This window comes from Vulpes vulpes, chromosome 9, assembly GCF_048418805.1.
Source record: "Vulpes vulpes isolate BD-2025 chromosome 9, VulVul3, whole genome shotgun sequence".
Taxonomy (NCBI): domain Eukaryota; kingdom Metazoa; phylum Chordata; class Mammalia; order Carnivora; family Canidae; genus Vulpes; species Vulpes vulpes.
The window spans coordinates 95709223-95724574 of record NC_132788.1 but is presented as its reverse complement, the minus strand read 5'-3'; the positions used below and the strand labels follow the sequence as shown (position 1 = coordinate 95724574).

Genomic DNA, 15352 nt, shown 5'->3' with positions numbered 1-15352 from the left:
ACAGCATGAGCCAGAGGTAGAAGGTGAAGGATGTGATCATTTCCACACACAACTCTTGGCCTTTGGTTACTCTAGTAGTAGGGTTGGGTATATCAGGGCTGAGGCTCTGGAGACAAGGTGTGGGGTACATTTCACTGGTAGCCTGTGAGTTAAGAGGTACACAGACCTTGCATTAAATACATAATATTGAATCATATCAAGAGAAAGTTATTCCTTTTTCAATTCTCTTTCAAACCTAATTACGTAAAAAAGAGTCTCAAATAAGTACAAACATTGTTAATACCTCTTTTATGCCAAGTTTGGAGAACCCTGAATTAAGGTCATTACAACTAACTATCCACACTGGGGTAGTGGTGGGGGTGGAGGTGGCACCTAAGAACACAGAGGGCAGGAGCCTGACCTTGGCCTCTGGCAGCCTGGGATCCAGCATGGGCTGGTGACAGTGCAGGGCTGGGCTCCCCCTGGCTGGTGCCCGAGCTGGCGCTATCAGGGGAGCCAGGGCCATCACTGAACTTCCGGAAGCAGGCTCGGCAGCAGCGCTCCTTCTTGCCACTGTGCTTGGTCAGTACGTAGTTGTTACAACAGTAGTAACAGAAGACACGGCCACAGATCCTGGGGTGAAATGAGCATGGGTCATGAGGACAATGCACCGCAGGCCCTGTGATCTGCTCCACACCTGCACCGGACTCTAGATGCCAAACAGCTCTTATTAGACCTGGCTCTACCCCCACTTAGGAGTGAGGCCTTATTGCCAATCTGATAAGATTACAATAGAGCCATCTTGATAAGGCCAGTGGGAGAAAATGTTTTATTTCCTAAGGTTCTGGGAGGCAGGGGAATAAAGTATGTGGCTGAGCCCACTCTCTCTGCCACAGCAACACAGGGGTACATTCCATGCCTCAGGGGCTAAGGCTCTAATGGACCACAGACCTACATGGGCCTGTGCTGATGATATTCCATATGCCTTGGCCCCAGCTGAGATTTATTTTTGCCCATCCTTCTTTGGGCCCTAGTAGGGTCTCTGCTGTCTGTGTTCACCCCCAGCCAAGCCTCAGCTGCTGCTCTCCCTGGGCTCCAGTAATGCCACTTGCCCTCCGGTCCCTGTGGGCTAAAGGAAGCCAAAGGTTGCTGGTCTCTGGGTACTTCACAGCCCGGCGGGTCCCCTTGACTCTGCGCATACCCCTGTATCAAACCCTGTATCAAACTCTCTTCCTCTTCAGGGATCCCCATGTCCTGCCGGGACCCTGCCTAATAAACCGTCTCGCCTGGTTTCCTTAAGACATGGCAATGTGCTCTTTTCAGACAGACAGTGTGGGGCCCGTGTCTGCCAGCAATGCCTGCTTCAGAGCCTCTGCTATGGTGCTGGGTCCCACCCGCTGACCTGCAGTGGTGCCGCCGCACCATCCAGCTGAACTCTCGTTTGCAGTCGTGACAGTGGCTCGCCTCTGTGTCCCCGAGCCACTTCTCCTCAGCACTGAGCTTCTGTTGGAATTCCAGGGCATCTGACTTCTGCCAGAGAGCATCCTTGTCCCTGAGACAAAACCACATTAGAAAAAGAGAAGATTCCAGGAAAACAATAGGATAATCCCTGATTCATTCCCGAAGCCAGATTCCAAATTTCCCAAGACATGGGCAGAAAATTTGCTTTACTCATCTGCCCCCCGAGTCAGTCCCAGACTCAGCTGATGGCATGCGTGTGAAGGCAGAGGAGGCCCATGAGGTACATACACCCACAAGGGTCACAACACCACTCCGATGTCCAAATGACAGTGCACATGGTCACCTGGAATTTAAGCTGTAACAGGCTGTCACAATGACATGACAGCCTGAGTGCTGAGAGCCCAATGACCACAAATGTATTGCCCACACAAATCTTATAAGTGTTCAGGAACCTTTACGTTTAACGATTTAAGTAACAAGTGATCATTGGAGAAGACCAAAGACATCCCGCCTGAAAGTCTGGCGGGACATCAGTTTCCCTTTCTCCTCAGAGAGACAGGACGCACTCCAGGAAGCAAGACTGAAGGAGGAGGAAGGCTTCTCAGAAAGGTCAGGCAGTGTCAGAACACACCTGATGCACCAGCGCGGACGGGCACAGAGGCTTCTATATTGCTGCCCATGGTCATTTTCGAGGCTTATGTCTTTTGACTTGGGAAGGTTTCATTCCTTCCTAGATGGAGCCCTGGCCACACCTCAGTCCCAAATACCAACACCAGAGCCACTAAGATCCTGAGAAAAAATGACACTAGTAGGAGCCAGGGACTCCAAATCCATAAAACTCTTCATTTAAAGACAAAAAGCCAGGACAGGGGTGCCTGGGGGGCTCAGCGGGTTGGGCATCCAACTCTTGGCTTCGGCTCAGGTCATGATCCCAGGGTCGTGAGATCGAGCCCCATGTTGGGCTCTGCGTTCAGTGCTGTGTCTGCTTAGAATTCTTTCTCTCTTCTCCCTCCCTCTCTGCCCCTCCTCCCTGTTCTTTCTTTTTCTCAAGTAAATAAATTTTCAAAAGCCAGGAATTGATGGCCCTTCAAGGATGCTCAAAGTTGTCAGGAAGCAGGACATCTCATGCCCTGGACCAGCACTGTCCTACCAGCTGGTCCACAGCCCATCTCTTCTGTCCCCAGAAGGCCAGGCACTCACACCCTGGAATGTGGGAGCTGTGAGGACCAGGACTTTTCCATCACACACCTCAGGAAGAGGTCTGAGTTCAGAGGTCATAAAAGTCCTGAATTCCAAGTCTGCAAATTGATGAAACACGGGCAGAGGTTTTACTCTTCCAAGTATTATCATTTTGCAACCCCAAATGAATTAGTAGCTTTAGGCACTGCTCATCCATGGCCGCTAATATTACAAAGAATGGGCAAATCAGATCCTATGTGGCTCTTGAAGGAAAGAAAAGACCCAAACTATAAACCAATATAGCATTCTTGAGAAATTTTTGAAACTGGGTCTGAGTAAGCCTTTAGTAGAGCAGTGGTTTTCAACTCTGGCTCACTGATGCCTGGACCCCAGTCCCAGAAATTCTAAATGGGTTGGTCCAGGTAGGGTCTGGACACAGGTATCATGATTCTCATGTACGGTTACAGTGGAGAACCACTGCTCTGGTTTTAACTAACAATTTATAGGAAATACAAAGTTTGGAAGAACACATTAAATGGCACGTTGGGGATGCAATCAACAAAACCCAGGCTGTGGGAAACTCCACCAGCTGCATGACCTAGCTTCCTTAAAAGTAAATTGCAAAGAAAAAAAACACATTAGAGAGATCATGGTCAAATTGCAGACTAAGTAATAGAGATCTAACATATCATTGTACAATGTATGGATCTAATCTAGATCCTCATTAGAAAGATTATAGGGCAAATGGAAAAATCCGAAAACGACCAGATGCTTGATGATATCATGAACTATAAGTAAATTTTTTTTAATAAGTAAATTTTGAAGCATGATGATGATCCCGTGGTGGTGCAAAATGGAGAGTCCTTGTCCTAGAGAGGTGCATACTGAAATACTGGTCGATGAAATGATAATCACTGGAATTTGCTTGAAAATAATCTGGAGAGGTGAGGGAGATGGGACTCTGGAAGAGACAAGCCTGGCTTCAAAGTGAATGTCACTGACGAGGGTGGCAGGTACACGGGGTGCCCCATGATAGCCTATTTTTGTGTATTTCAAAATTTCCATAAGAAAAAGTTAAAAAAAATTTCAATAACTTGCTAACACTGAAAAGGCAAGCCAATTTCACATAAAAATGTAGATTTCCACCTTCTCTTCAGAAGTGAGGTAAGCTGGCAAGTTGGGCCCTTTGCCTGTGTGGCAGCCAATGGCAGGAGCAGAGCACACATGCCTGTGAGTTCCTGAGCGCCCTCCTGGCCCCACTCACACACTTTCATTGGTGGTTTGCTACCTGCAGGCACTGGAGTTTGGGAGGCCTGGTAATGGGGAAAGCGGGATGGAGGAAGGGAAAAGAACTCATGAAAGAGGGATAAGGGAACAGAGAGATTCCTGAAGATACGAGACATCACTTACTGTCATACCTGTGGCTAAGCACACAGGTTTTGACAACAGTGGCACAGCAGTACAAAAACACAAGCCCAGTTGAGCACTGGTAGGAGCTGTGAAAGCCACTGGTGCCAGGCTGCCCAGGGCCTGGGAGGGGATAGGGGACTGTGCACAACAACAGAACACAAGCAGACACTTGCTCTTGAGAGGCCTTTCAAGACCAGCTGCTTTCTTTAAAGAGAAACCCCAGCCCGGGGGGTGGGGAGGGTTGGGAGGGTCCCAACTCTCACCTGAGCAGTTCAATCAGACGTTCCTCCAGGTACTGCTTGGTTCTGTTCAGATCATCCAGGTCCGCGAGCATCTTCTGGTCATTCTTCTCCCGGTTTGTCACCTCCTGGCAGAGTTTGTTGTAATACTCCTGGATTTTTGTTGTGGCTTTTTCAAGTTCCTTCTGGGTCCTGGTGGAGAGGTGGGAAGTTTACTTCCAACTTCCCCCATGCCTCTGGGCTAACGAAGGGTCTGCTGCCATCTGAGCCTTTCCCTACCCCCCACTCCCAGTGGTAGCGCCCCTCAGCACTACCAACTTACAGGTTGCACATTCCCCTGGCCTTCAAAACACCGCTCATGCAGCCAAACTCTTCATACACTGCCCCCTACACCAAATACAATAGGTGTTCTGGGAGAGCAGGTGACCTCAGGCTGCTAGGAGCACCCCAGGTGAGTTGAACTCTGCACCACTGGTTTTGGGACAGGGGCTGAGGTTAGGGGAGGAGCCCAAGGGTGCAGTCCATGGCCTGGCGACAGGGTTTTGCCAGAGGAAAACAGAGTTGGGACAGAAAGCATAGGTGTAGGTCCTTGGAGATGACCACATGGATGAGGACCTGTCTCCCAGGTGTCTTTGGGGCTCAGAACACAGGGCATGGTGCTGGGCATGCAGCAGGCACTCGACGTGCACTGCCAGCCACTGACCTGACAGCCCAGAGGCGTAAGGAGCTCTGTTCCCTCATCTGAGTTTACGGCCGAGGAGCTGGCTGAAGCACGGTCCTGCCTTTGCCTGCTCCCCTTGCTGCTCGCCTGTCCCCAAGGACAGTGGTGTTCCAAGGATGCTCTACAAACCCCAAGGTCCAGCAAGCCATTCATAAAAACTCCATTACAAACAGAGGGCTCTGCAGAGACTAATTAATTTGCTCCAATCCAGCCTTCCCACATCCAGTCTACAGCTGTTGGAAGGTGGTTTACTAGACATTGTCCACCTCAATGATCTTATGGGTGTACACAGGCATGTGCATGAACGCACACACACACACACACAATGAATAAAGTAAAATCCAATCCAGGGCAACAGATTATGCAACACTGAGCAGCTCAAACAATTGCTCTGAGATCTTACAAATAAGTTCTGCTGTAGCATTTTTTAAAAAAATGCCACCAACTTAGGACGTTCTTGCTATTTACATTGTCACATGAATATGACCTGGGCAGCCAGAGCCCTATGGTGTTTGAACTCTGGAAGTCAGATGAGAAGAAATGTTCATCTGGGTTACCGAACACCCAACATGCTCTGGATCTCCCGCTGAGCCTAGGCCCACCCTAGAAGCCAGGTGGTAGGAGGCAATAAGGGATGGGCAGAAAAGGTAAAGGCCTGGGACAATTTAGTGTGCCAATCTTTGCCAGGGGGCACAGGTAACTGGGTTCCAATATCCCTGGCAGGACTGTCTTGACCTCAGCACCAAATAGTGAGCTCACGCTCATAACTCCAGGTGGCCCTCCAGCCTGAAGATAAGGGGTTTCAGGAAGTCTTGGGGCTGCACATACTCCAAAGTTGAGACAATCATGATGAAGGGTGATGGCACGATGTGCTCTTTTTTCACAGACACAGCAGCAGAGTCTGCACGAAGACAAGCTGGCCTGGTGCTGGACACACTTGCTCACCCTTGGCATGCACCTGGGAGACCCCATCACTCCCAGGCCTGCGGCTTCTCATTTCACAAAGGAAACCAGGGAGAGCACAAGTCACAACTCACAGCAGGGAAACACACACAAACCCCAGGACCCGACACGAGACCAGACACAGAACTATCTGTCTGTGTACTTCTGAGGGTTACTGTTGAGGAAACAGACTCTGGAGCCAAGTGGCTGGGGTCACACTCCTCCCGCCATCACCTGTGTGCTGACACTGGGAACACGGCTTAGCTCCTCTGAGGTTCACTTTCCTCGTCTATAAAATGGGGACAGGTAATAATTCTATCGTCAAAGGACAGTTAGGAGGATAAAAGGGACAAATAGATGTGAAGTGTTTAAAACAGTGCCTGGCCCATTTGTGGCATTATTTAAGTGTTTGCTGTTCTCATTAGCATTATTATATTCCAACTTCTATTTCATGTCAGCTCTTCTAAAGCAGAAACGAGCCCTGCCAGACATAGGAAACCAGCATCAAGAAAGGCTGAGCAGCTGTCCGCAGGGGGCTGAAAGGCAGCGCACCTCCCCCGCCCGTGGCATGCTTCTGGCAAAGTGCCTTCCAAGTCTGTAGCTTTTCTTGCAAAAGGACTGTAATCTGCTATGGTGGCTGAGTTTTTAAATGACTGCACCAAACACCCCCTTCCCCGAAGCCTCGGCTGCCCACCGTGTGGGCAGATCACATCACGAACCTGTCCAAACTCTCACGCAGGGCAGCCCCCTCCTCGTCCTTCTTCTGCATGGCAGCCTGGCACTCGGAAAGGCGCTTGCTGGTGCTGCTCAGCTGCTCTCCCAGATCGGCCTGGGCAGCCTGGCACAGGACAAGGGGGAGAACACACTCAGGTGATGAGAGCCCATGCCGCAGGCCATAAAAGGACTGGTGGGCTCTCCGCCCCACCCGGCTAGGTCACTTCTCGCTGGAGGGGGTTTTGTTTTAAGTCCAAGAGCCTGAGAACCTTTGTTCTGTATTTGTGGAATGTGATGCCACTCCTGTTTGTAATCCTATTGCTCAAGTATTAATTGCAATTGGCTGTGGAGGTTGAAGGGGCAGAGAGGATCAGAATCTTGGGGTGGGGGTGGAGGTCGGTGGCAGGAAGTGGGGTTCCCTGGGGATGGTGATTGCAGCACCCACCCTGCGCCCCCTCAGTTCTGGACCACCAACTCAGGGATGCCTACAGAAGCAGCTAAGAAGGACAACTCCGTTTCCTTTCCACACAGCTGGCTGAGAAACACATCTGGCGGCTCCAGCCAGGTGTCCAGGAAGCAGAAGGGGCTGAGATGTGTACACTCTGGATGCCCACAGAGGTGATTGGATAGGAGCTTTGGTTTGGGAATTAGGAGTCTTGCACGCAGCCCTCCTAAAGGGTCCAGTGAAAACCAAAGCAGACCCTTCTCCCTGATAGGCCCGCGCACCAGGGGTGGGTATGACTGGGCAGAGGTGGGCATGCCAGTCCCCTCTAGCCAGGTGGGGTTGGCTGCAGACCAGCACACTCCCTGGGGCCTACCTTCAGCCCCTCCACCGCCTCCTCAGAGGCCTGCAGCTGCCGGTCTCGCTCCTCCAGCTGGTCCCGGAGGCTCCTGCACTCTTCATTTGCAGTCTGGAGATGATGAGAGAGGGCTCATGAAAGTAGGGTCGTTGTGTTGAGACCCCCCCCACCAGCCCCATTTCCCCCCATATGGGTAAAAACAAGCTACCCCTCTCTTTTTCACCAAATTCAATGGGCTTTGGGCTTCACTGGTGACATCTTTTCAAGTTTACTAAGAAACTTAGTTTGGTCCTCAAACCTAGGATTTAATTTCTGCAAGGAGACAAGTGCCCTATAAGCCATGTGGAGTAGCACAGGATGGAGGCCACAGTGCAGGAGCCTCCTCTGCAGAAATGCAATAATGGTGTTTGCGAGTGCACACAGACTACAGTGCAAGTGGGCAAGTGATAAGCTCTAGAAACCAAAGCCCTATGGCCATCCTGCTCGTGTTCTCCGCCTTAGCCACCCTTAACCTTTTTCCTTTGTGCGGCAGATACCAAAGGCACATGGTACCCACTGTTCTCATAAGCCCGTCTACCTCAAGAGCTTTGCCAAAACGCACCGGGTCACTTTCCGCAACAGTGCCTGCCCTCAGGATGGCACCTGAAGGGATAGAAAACCTACAGATGGGCAGGTTGGAGCTGTTGGTATCTGCAGTAGGTTCTACAAGCCAGGGCCAGAGCCTCAAACCCACAGGCCCAGAGGGGCTGGGCATGTACACGAACGAGTGTAAGGAAAGAACCAGGTGATCCGTGCCTTCTTTAAAGGGGGCAGCCACTGCCTAGCTCCTGGTGACTTCTGTAGGGTGGGAATGAGGGTGTAGTCTTTACAATCTCCCGAGGTTTCAAAGGAAGCCCCCAAACTGAATTTGTAAACATCTTGCTCTTTAAGTGCTGGCTACTGATTTTAAAAAGCCACTCTTGGGGATCCCTGTGTGGCTCAGCAGTTTAGCGTCTGCCTTTGGCCCAAGGTGTGATCCTGGGGACCCGGAATTGAGTCCCACATCAGGCTCCCTGCAGGGAGCCTGCTTCTACCTTTGCCTCTGTCTGTCTCTCTCTCTCTGTGTCTCTCATGAATTAATAGATAAAAATCTTTAAAACAACAACAACAAAAAAGCCACGCTGTATGAGCGAAACCTGTCTGCAACCACCCTGAGTTTAGACTTCTAAGTATGGCATCGCTCCTGACATGAGCCCCTAATGTGTCCCTGTAGGGGGAAGGGTGCTGTACATTCTTAGGTTTTCACATGCCACGTGGCTGAGGGCACATCCTATCCTCTCTGGACCCATTGGGCCCTACCACAGGAGATCCCTGCAGCCCGAGGGGGTCAAGGCAAGGACTACCTTCAGTCTGCTCTGGTGGTCCATGATCTCGGTGCTCAGCTGGAACTTGAGAGCATTGAACTCCTCGTGCGCGGTCTCCTGGAGGCTCTGGGCCTGCTGCTCAGCCTGAGCCAGCTGGGCCTGGAGGCTGGGCAGGGAGCGGGCCACCTCCTCGGCCACCTTCAGCCTCTCCTGCAAGCTGTCCCTCTCTCGCTGCAGTCCTGCCACTTGCTGTTCCAGGCCCTCTCGCTCCCTCGAGGCCACCTCTTTGGCGTCATGGAGCTCCTGGACGGCACGGGCCAGGGCCACCTCTGTCTGTTTTTCCACAAGCTGAGAACAGATACGGACGCCTGGCTCGTCCACGCCCGTGCTGGCCCTGGACAGCTGCTCCTGCGGCTCGGCATGTTCCAGCTGAACCTCCAGGGTGCCGTGTTCTGCCTGGGACTGCTCCTCCTCATCCCTCTCCTCCTGCGGTGCCCCTTCACACTCCAAGTACTGCAGGGGCTCTGGACCGTGGGCTCTCCTGAGGGCTTCGTTCTGCTCCTTCAGCTGCTGCACGAGGGCCCTGTGCTCCCTCAGAGCGGCCTCAGCCACGCTCAACTGGCTCTGAACCCTCTCCTGGTCATTCAGGGCTGCCTGGAGCTTGGCCTGAAGGTCCATCACCCCAGCCTGCAGGTGCCCAGCCTCCCCCTGCTGGGTCTCTGCTGGGGCCTGACACAGGGCCAGCTGGGCTGCTGGCTCCTGGGGTGCACTGTCTTTGGGTGGGCCGAGCCCCTGTGGGCCTTTCTCTGTCGTGAGGCTTTCAATCAGCTGAGTCTGCTGGTGGCACTGGCTCTCAAGAGCCCTGAGCTCCCTCTCCCGGGCCTCTGCTAGCTGCCGGCACCTCTCCACCTCCTCCTGCAGCTGCAAGCACTCAGCCTCCTTGCTTTGCAGGGCAGCCTGCTTCTCTGCCACATGGGCCCTCATGGTCTCCTTGGCCTTCCTCACAGCTAGGAGGCTTGCCTCCATCTGGTCACCCATGTGCCGGATGCTGGCCTGCTCGGACTCCAGGGAGGCCAGGGAGCCCCGGATGGCTGTCTCCCGCTGCTGCAGGGCCTGGTAATCAGCCTGCAGGGCCTGCAGCTTGCCCTCAAGCAGCCTGTTGGTCTCACGCACATTCTGCAGCTCCTTCTCCAGCTCCTTGTTGGCCTGCTGGAGCTCCTTCTCCTGACCGCTGCCTCGCATCTGGGTATCACCTGTCTGTCCCTCCTGTGGGCTTCTCGGCTCCTCCTCTGGCTGTGGGGTGGGATCTGGGAGGCCCGGGGCCTCAAACTTCTCACCAGTCGGGGGCAGACCTGCGCCTGGCTGCCTGGCAAGCTGCTCCAGCATCCCCACCTTCTGGCTGAGGTGGTCTTTGTCACGGATGAGCTGCTTCCTCTGCTCCTCTAGGTCACTCACATGCTGGCTCAGCTGTGCCAGCTGGGTCTCTTGGAGCTGGAGCTGCCGTGCCAGGGACCTGGCCTCCTGCTCCAGCAGCTCCTTCTCCTCCCGCCACTGCCGCTCCTCCTGCCTTACCTCTGCCAGCTCCTTCTCCAGGGAACTCAAGTGGGCGAGAGAATCCTGCAGCTGTCGCTGGAGCTGGGCTGCCTCCTGCCCCTTCCCAGACAGCTCCTCCCGGAGCGGGGCCATTTCTTTCAGCAGGTGCTCCAGGCTGGCTCGGGCTTCCTCTTTTAGCTGCAGCTGCTTGGCCAGCTGCTCCAGCTGGGCACTTTGCTGCCTGTTGAGCTCCTGGACCTCAGTGCTCTCTCTTTCCAGGGCTCCAAGCTTCTCCTGCAGCTCCTGGACTGCCAGGGCCGAGTCCTTGGGGAGGAGCTCTTGCTGCCCCTGTGTGTCCAGTGCCATATCTGCCTTCTGCTCAGCCATGCCTGGCTGCTTGGGGACATTAGCTGAATGCTGGCTCCTCCCGCCCAGCGAGTCCCGTGTGGCCTCAAGCTCCTGGGCCAGAGGCTGCAGCATGGACTCCAGCCGCCGCAGGGCCGAGTGGTAATCCTCCTCCTTCTCTGCTGCCCCCAGCTCCAGGGCTTGCAGACACTTCTGGAGCTCCTTCACGGTGCTCTGGGTCGCCTGGGTGATCTCCCACTGCTTCTGGAGCTCGGCCATCATGTGAGTGAGGCGGGCGTTGTCCTCAGCAGCGGTGCGCCCCCGCTCCCTCTCCATCTGCAGCTTCTCTTCCTGCAGGCTGACAGCCGCCCTCAGCTCCTGGTTCTCTCTGTCCAGCTGTTGCATTTGCTCCTGCAGCTGCTTTTCCCGTACTTCCAGCTGATCCAGCTCTAGCCGCATCTCATCAAAGCCCTCCAGTGCCTCGTTGTTTAAGGGGCTGCTCATGTCAAACCCAGAGGCCATCTCCTGAGTCTGGGGAGGAGAAACAAAACACAAAGTGGCTCTTGGATAGAAGCTGCATGGCCACCGGGAGAAGCTTTAGAGTCAGAGAGAAGTCAGAATACAGTAAGGAGAGGGCCTGAGACTAGTCTCCTGAGCTACTTAAAAGGCTAGAAGCACTTTGCTGGAAGCATCTGCCAAAGGAGGTTAGAGCACATCCCAGAACCATGATGCCATACACATGAGCTCTCCCAGGCTCTCAGAACCTGCATGTCCCATCCAGCCTCCTACAGCTTTGGGAGCATAATGGACATTGGTGCTTAGATTCGTGAAGTTAAATTTAAACCACTGTTCACCACTGCACCACACCTACAACTCCTATTGAGGTGTGACCACAAAAAAGGGATCAAGCTCAATTTATCCTCCACTCTTAATGCTTCTATTTGTTTTATTTTTATTTTGTCTTGATTAGCTGCACTGTTCTTTCCTATAAAACTATATGCAGCTATGATACACTCACATTTATAACACAATTAAGAAAATTAACCCCACCCATGAACATTTATGGAGCACTTACTTTCTGATATCAAGCCCTGAAGTGCTTCTTCACTCAATCTGCACCATCACCTTCTGAGCTAGAATGACTTTTATGAGCCCCGTTTTCTGGATGAGAGAGCCGAAGTCCTGAGAGGGTGAGTGGTCTGCCCAGGATCACACAACTGGTGGGTGATAGTCAGCTTTTGACTCTACTGCTTTTAACCCAAGTGACAACTTGCTTCCTTCAAAATACTTGAAAAGCTTCGAACGGAATTTAATTTTTAAAAGATTTAAATTCTATTGCATTATAAACACCTGGACTCTAGGAAATAAATGGGTATAACAAAGGATTTATATGACTCTAGTTAGAACAAAAGGTGTCTGAGAACATATGAGCTGCAAGCGGCAAGGGCACACCCTGGTTGACACTGTAGTGGTGATGTCCTGGGGCTTTCTGGCATTACCTGCAAGTAGCTGCTCACCAAACTGCTCATGCTGGAGCTTCGGCTGGGGGCTTTCCACAGGTAAGCAGAAGAGCCAGTGGCCAGCGTCCTCCTGAGGGGCCACAGAACAGACAAACCTGTCTCAGAGCAGGAAACACACACACACACACACACACACACACACACACACACACACACAACCACGTTCACACGCACCAAGGGCTTGGTTATCACAGGTCACCTGGGTGGTGACAGGGGGCATGGCCCTCCTAGAGAGAGCATAAAAAGGCTCATAACCAATGGGTACTTGTACACCTGTTTGCAGCTGACGGGCTCCACTGCCAAGTTTACATGTAAGGCCTTTCCACCTGCTGCCAAAGAAGAAATGAGCGGACATATTATTTCCCAATTTGGGGTTTAAATTTTCCTTAAACCTTTGGTGCCTGTCACGGTCTGTCTGCTAGTGAGAGAAAAGTAGCCATCAGTCTGATATGTGAAGGTGGCACTATGCTTGGGTACAGCACTGTGGCAGTGAAGGAAGTAGTGCACCACAGGGAAGCAGATAAAATGGGGTTTAGTTGTACAACGGAATGCCCCGCACCACGCGGCAGCAATCTTTTTTTGATGAAAGGCCGGACAGGACATATCTTAACTTTTGCCAGCCTTATGGTTTCTGTCACAACAACTCATACTACAGTGGGAGCATGAGAGCAGCCGGAGACAAATGTAAATGAATGGGCAAAGCCATGTGACCCCTTCCTTCCCTCGCCCTGTGGGCTATGGCTGGTCAAGCCACACTCTACAGCTATAGAAATCCATGGACAAACACGGGTAAAAATCTCTAAAACATGAAACGACAAAAGCAAGTTACAAAAGGATAGCTACTTATGATTCAATATATGCCAAACTTATAAATACATAAAACAAAACTATACATCTATAACATATTTATGGATACGCACATAGTAAAACACAAAAATATTTGGAAATGAGCAGTGTCACCTATAAGGCTGTGATTACTTCTAGATGGGAACTAAACAGCATGAGAGTAGCATGGGGCCTTATTTGGATCTGTAATCTTTTATTTCCTAAACAAATGGTATCAGACATAACAACAGCCAAAAGCGAAACAAAACACCAACCCAAAAGAACCAGCTTGAAGGGGCTTCTGCTGGCCAAATATGAACAGTTTAGGCCTCAAAAGAAATTATTACAGTGACAGATTATAATCCACTGAACAAAATAAGAAGCCATGAGTCAACTCTGCTATAATGAATAAGTAAAGAAATAAATACATAAGGGCCCTTGCTGGCTCAGTTAGCAGAGCATGCAATTCTTGATCTTGGGGTTGTGAATTCAAGCCTCACATTGGGTACAGAGCTCACAAAAATACATACATACATAATAAGGAAAAAAAGGAGGTAACAACCTAATCTTAAAGTGTATTCCCATAAGAAACATACTGATTACAAAGCAAGAGACAGCAACTTTATAGAAATCTGGCAAATGCCACCTTAACCTAATGGTCATGGTCAACAACCCTGGTAATGAAACAAATCAACATCAAGTGTGGAGACATAATGTGCTGAGGATGACACAACATCTGGGTACTCCCCCCAGAAATGTTTGTCCTGAATATAACAATGGGGAAATGTTAGACAAACTCCCATGAAGGAACATTTTACAAAGTAACTGGCCAATGCTTTTCAAAAATATCTACACTGTGAAAGACAAAGAATGAGAAACTGTTCCAAATTCAAGGAGACCAGAAAGACATGGCATTAACTACAGCATGTGTTCCTAGGCTGGCTCCTGGATTATAAAAGACGTTATTGGGATAATTCTTAAAATCTAAATGGGGCTGTACGACGGTGGCATTGTATCCATGTTAATTTCCTGATCTTAAACATTGTCCTGCGATTATACATAAGAGGGTGTCCTTGACTTTAGGAAGTACACAGTACACACGTGTGCATGTGCAAGCCCTCTCCCTCTCTCTCCCTCTCTCTCTCAAAAAAAAAAAAATGCTGGACTGGAATTAAACTTGAGTCTGGCACCCTGGCTATGCTGGGTGGCTGTGGGGAAGTCCCCCATTGTCTGAGCCTGTCCCCTCTCACTTCCCTCCTGGTGGCAGGTGAGTGTGCTTTCCCAGTAACCCTTCTGTGGGTGAGCTGTAGTTCCCTCTCTATTGCCTGCAAGGCCTCTATGGTAACCCTGCAAGAACACAACCAGGAAAAAGCCCACCAGCTCCCTGGCTGGCCACCCAGTTAAGTCCCTTAACACACTCAAAAACCTCAGGTTTTGCATATGCATGTCCACTGACTCATACCAGCTGGCTGATTAGGAGAGTTAGGAGAGTTTTGGGTTGGAGCCTTCAGATGTTATCGTTGGTCAGGACTCACCAGTGTCTAGAAAATTAGCAGGCAGAAGAGCTGCAAGGCTTTATGTAATTTACTGAGTGACTGAACTTCAACCTTCAGAACTTCAAACATTTCTTTCCCCTGTCTTTTCCCCCAAACAATTCCTCAAAATACCTGGCAAAGGTGGGCCAGGCGGCGTCCAAGTCATAGCCTCTCGATGCTAGGTCAAACTGAACCTCGGTCAACTCGTAGAGCTGGCCCACAATGTCAGAGCTCAGCTTCGGTTTCAGGAAGGGGCTTCTCGCATAGTACCAGTCACTGCAGGAAAGGGATTGATGACAAACATAATAAAGATACGGAAAGAGTAAATTTGATATGGCTCTGCCTTATCAAATTCTAACTCCTGTTACCAATGAGTTAAATTCAGACAGACAGGCAGGTGCGCACACACCCACCCACCCACCCCAATTTGATTTTCACCGGAAGAGCACTCAACTCTCAAATAAATTTGCTCTTCTTCAAGGAAATCACTGAAATGAACTAAATGCTCATTCATCTCTTGTTTACATCATATCTAGTCCCCAAAAAGGAGACGAGAAAACTTAAGTCTCAATTATTTGCCAGGAAAGGGGCAGTTACAGGGGCCAGCACCCCTTCTGTTCTTTCTAGAGGATTCAATACAGGATGCTGAGCTCGTGGCTAAGTTCTGTCCAGACACCAATTTTAAAGCCAAGAAGCAAAACAGCTGCACTACGAGGTGCCAGTTGTTGCACTCCACATGAAGCAGCAAGAATTAAGAGAGGTAACACTGTTAAGTATAAAGAGCTACTTGGCTGGCGCCTGTGAAA

General features: G+C 50.9%; 1 protein-coding gene across 11 annotated transcripts in view; it reads right to left on the bottom strand.

Moving 5' to 3' along the window:
* FYCO1 (FYVE and coiled-coil domain autophagy adaptor 1) overlaps window positions 1-15352 on the bottom strand; it is a 72927-nt gene that overhangs the window by 36006 nt on the left and 21569 nt on the right. For all 11 annotated transcript variants that reach the window (XR_011994429.1, XR_011994432.1, XR_011994431.1 and 8 more), the window contains exons 6-13: window positions 14679-14822; window positions 12166-12256; window positions 8828-11197; window positions 7464-7556; window positions 6651-6769; window positions 4293-4460; window positions 1382-1531; window positions 401-612 (exon numbers count right to left, since the gene is read on the bottom strand). Coding sequence is in view for 7 of the 11 variants with exons in the window: in XM_025989209.2 (XP_025844994.2) it covers window positions 401-612; window positions 1382-1531; window positions 4293-4460; window positions 6651-6769; window positions 7464-7556; window positions 8828-11197; window positions 12166-12256; window positions 14679-14822 (3347 nt within the window). In the remaining 4 variants the exon portion in view is untranslated. The remainder of the gene's footprint in view (window positions 1-400; window positions 613-1381; window positions 1532-4292; window positions 4461-6650; window positions 6770-7463; window positions 7557-8827; window positions 11198-12165; window positions 12257-14678; window positions 14823-15352) is intronic.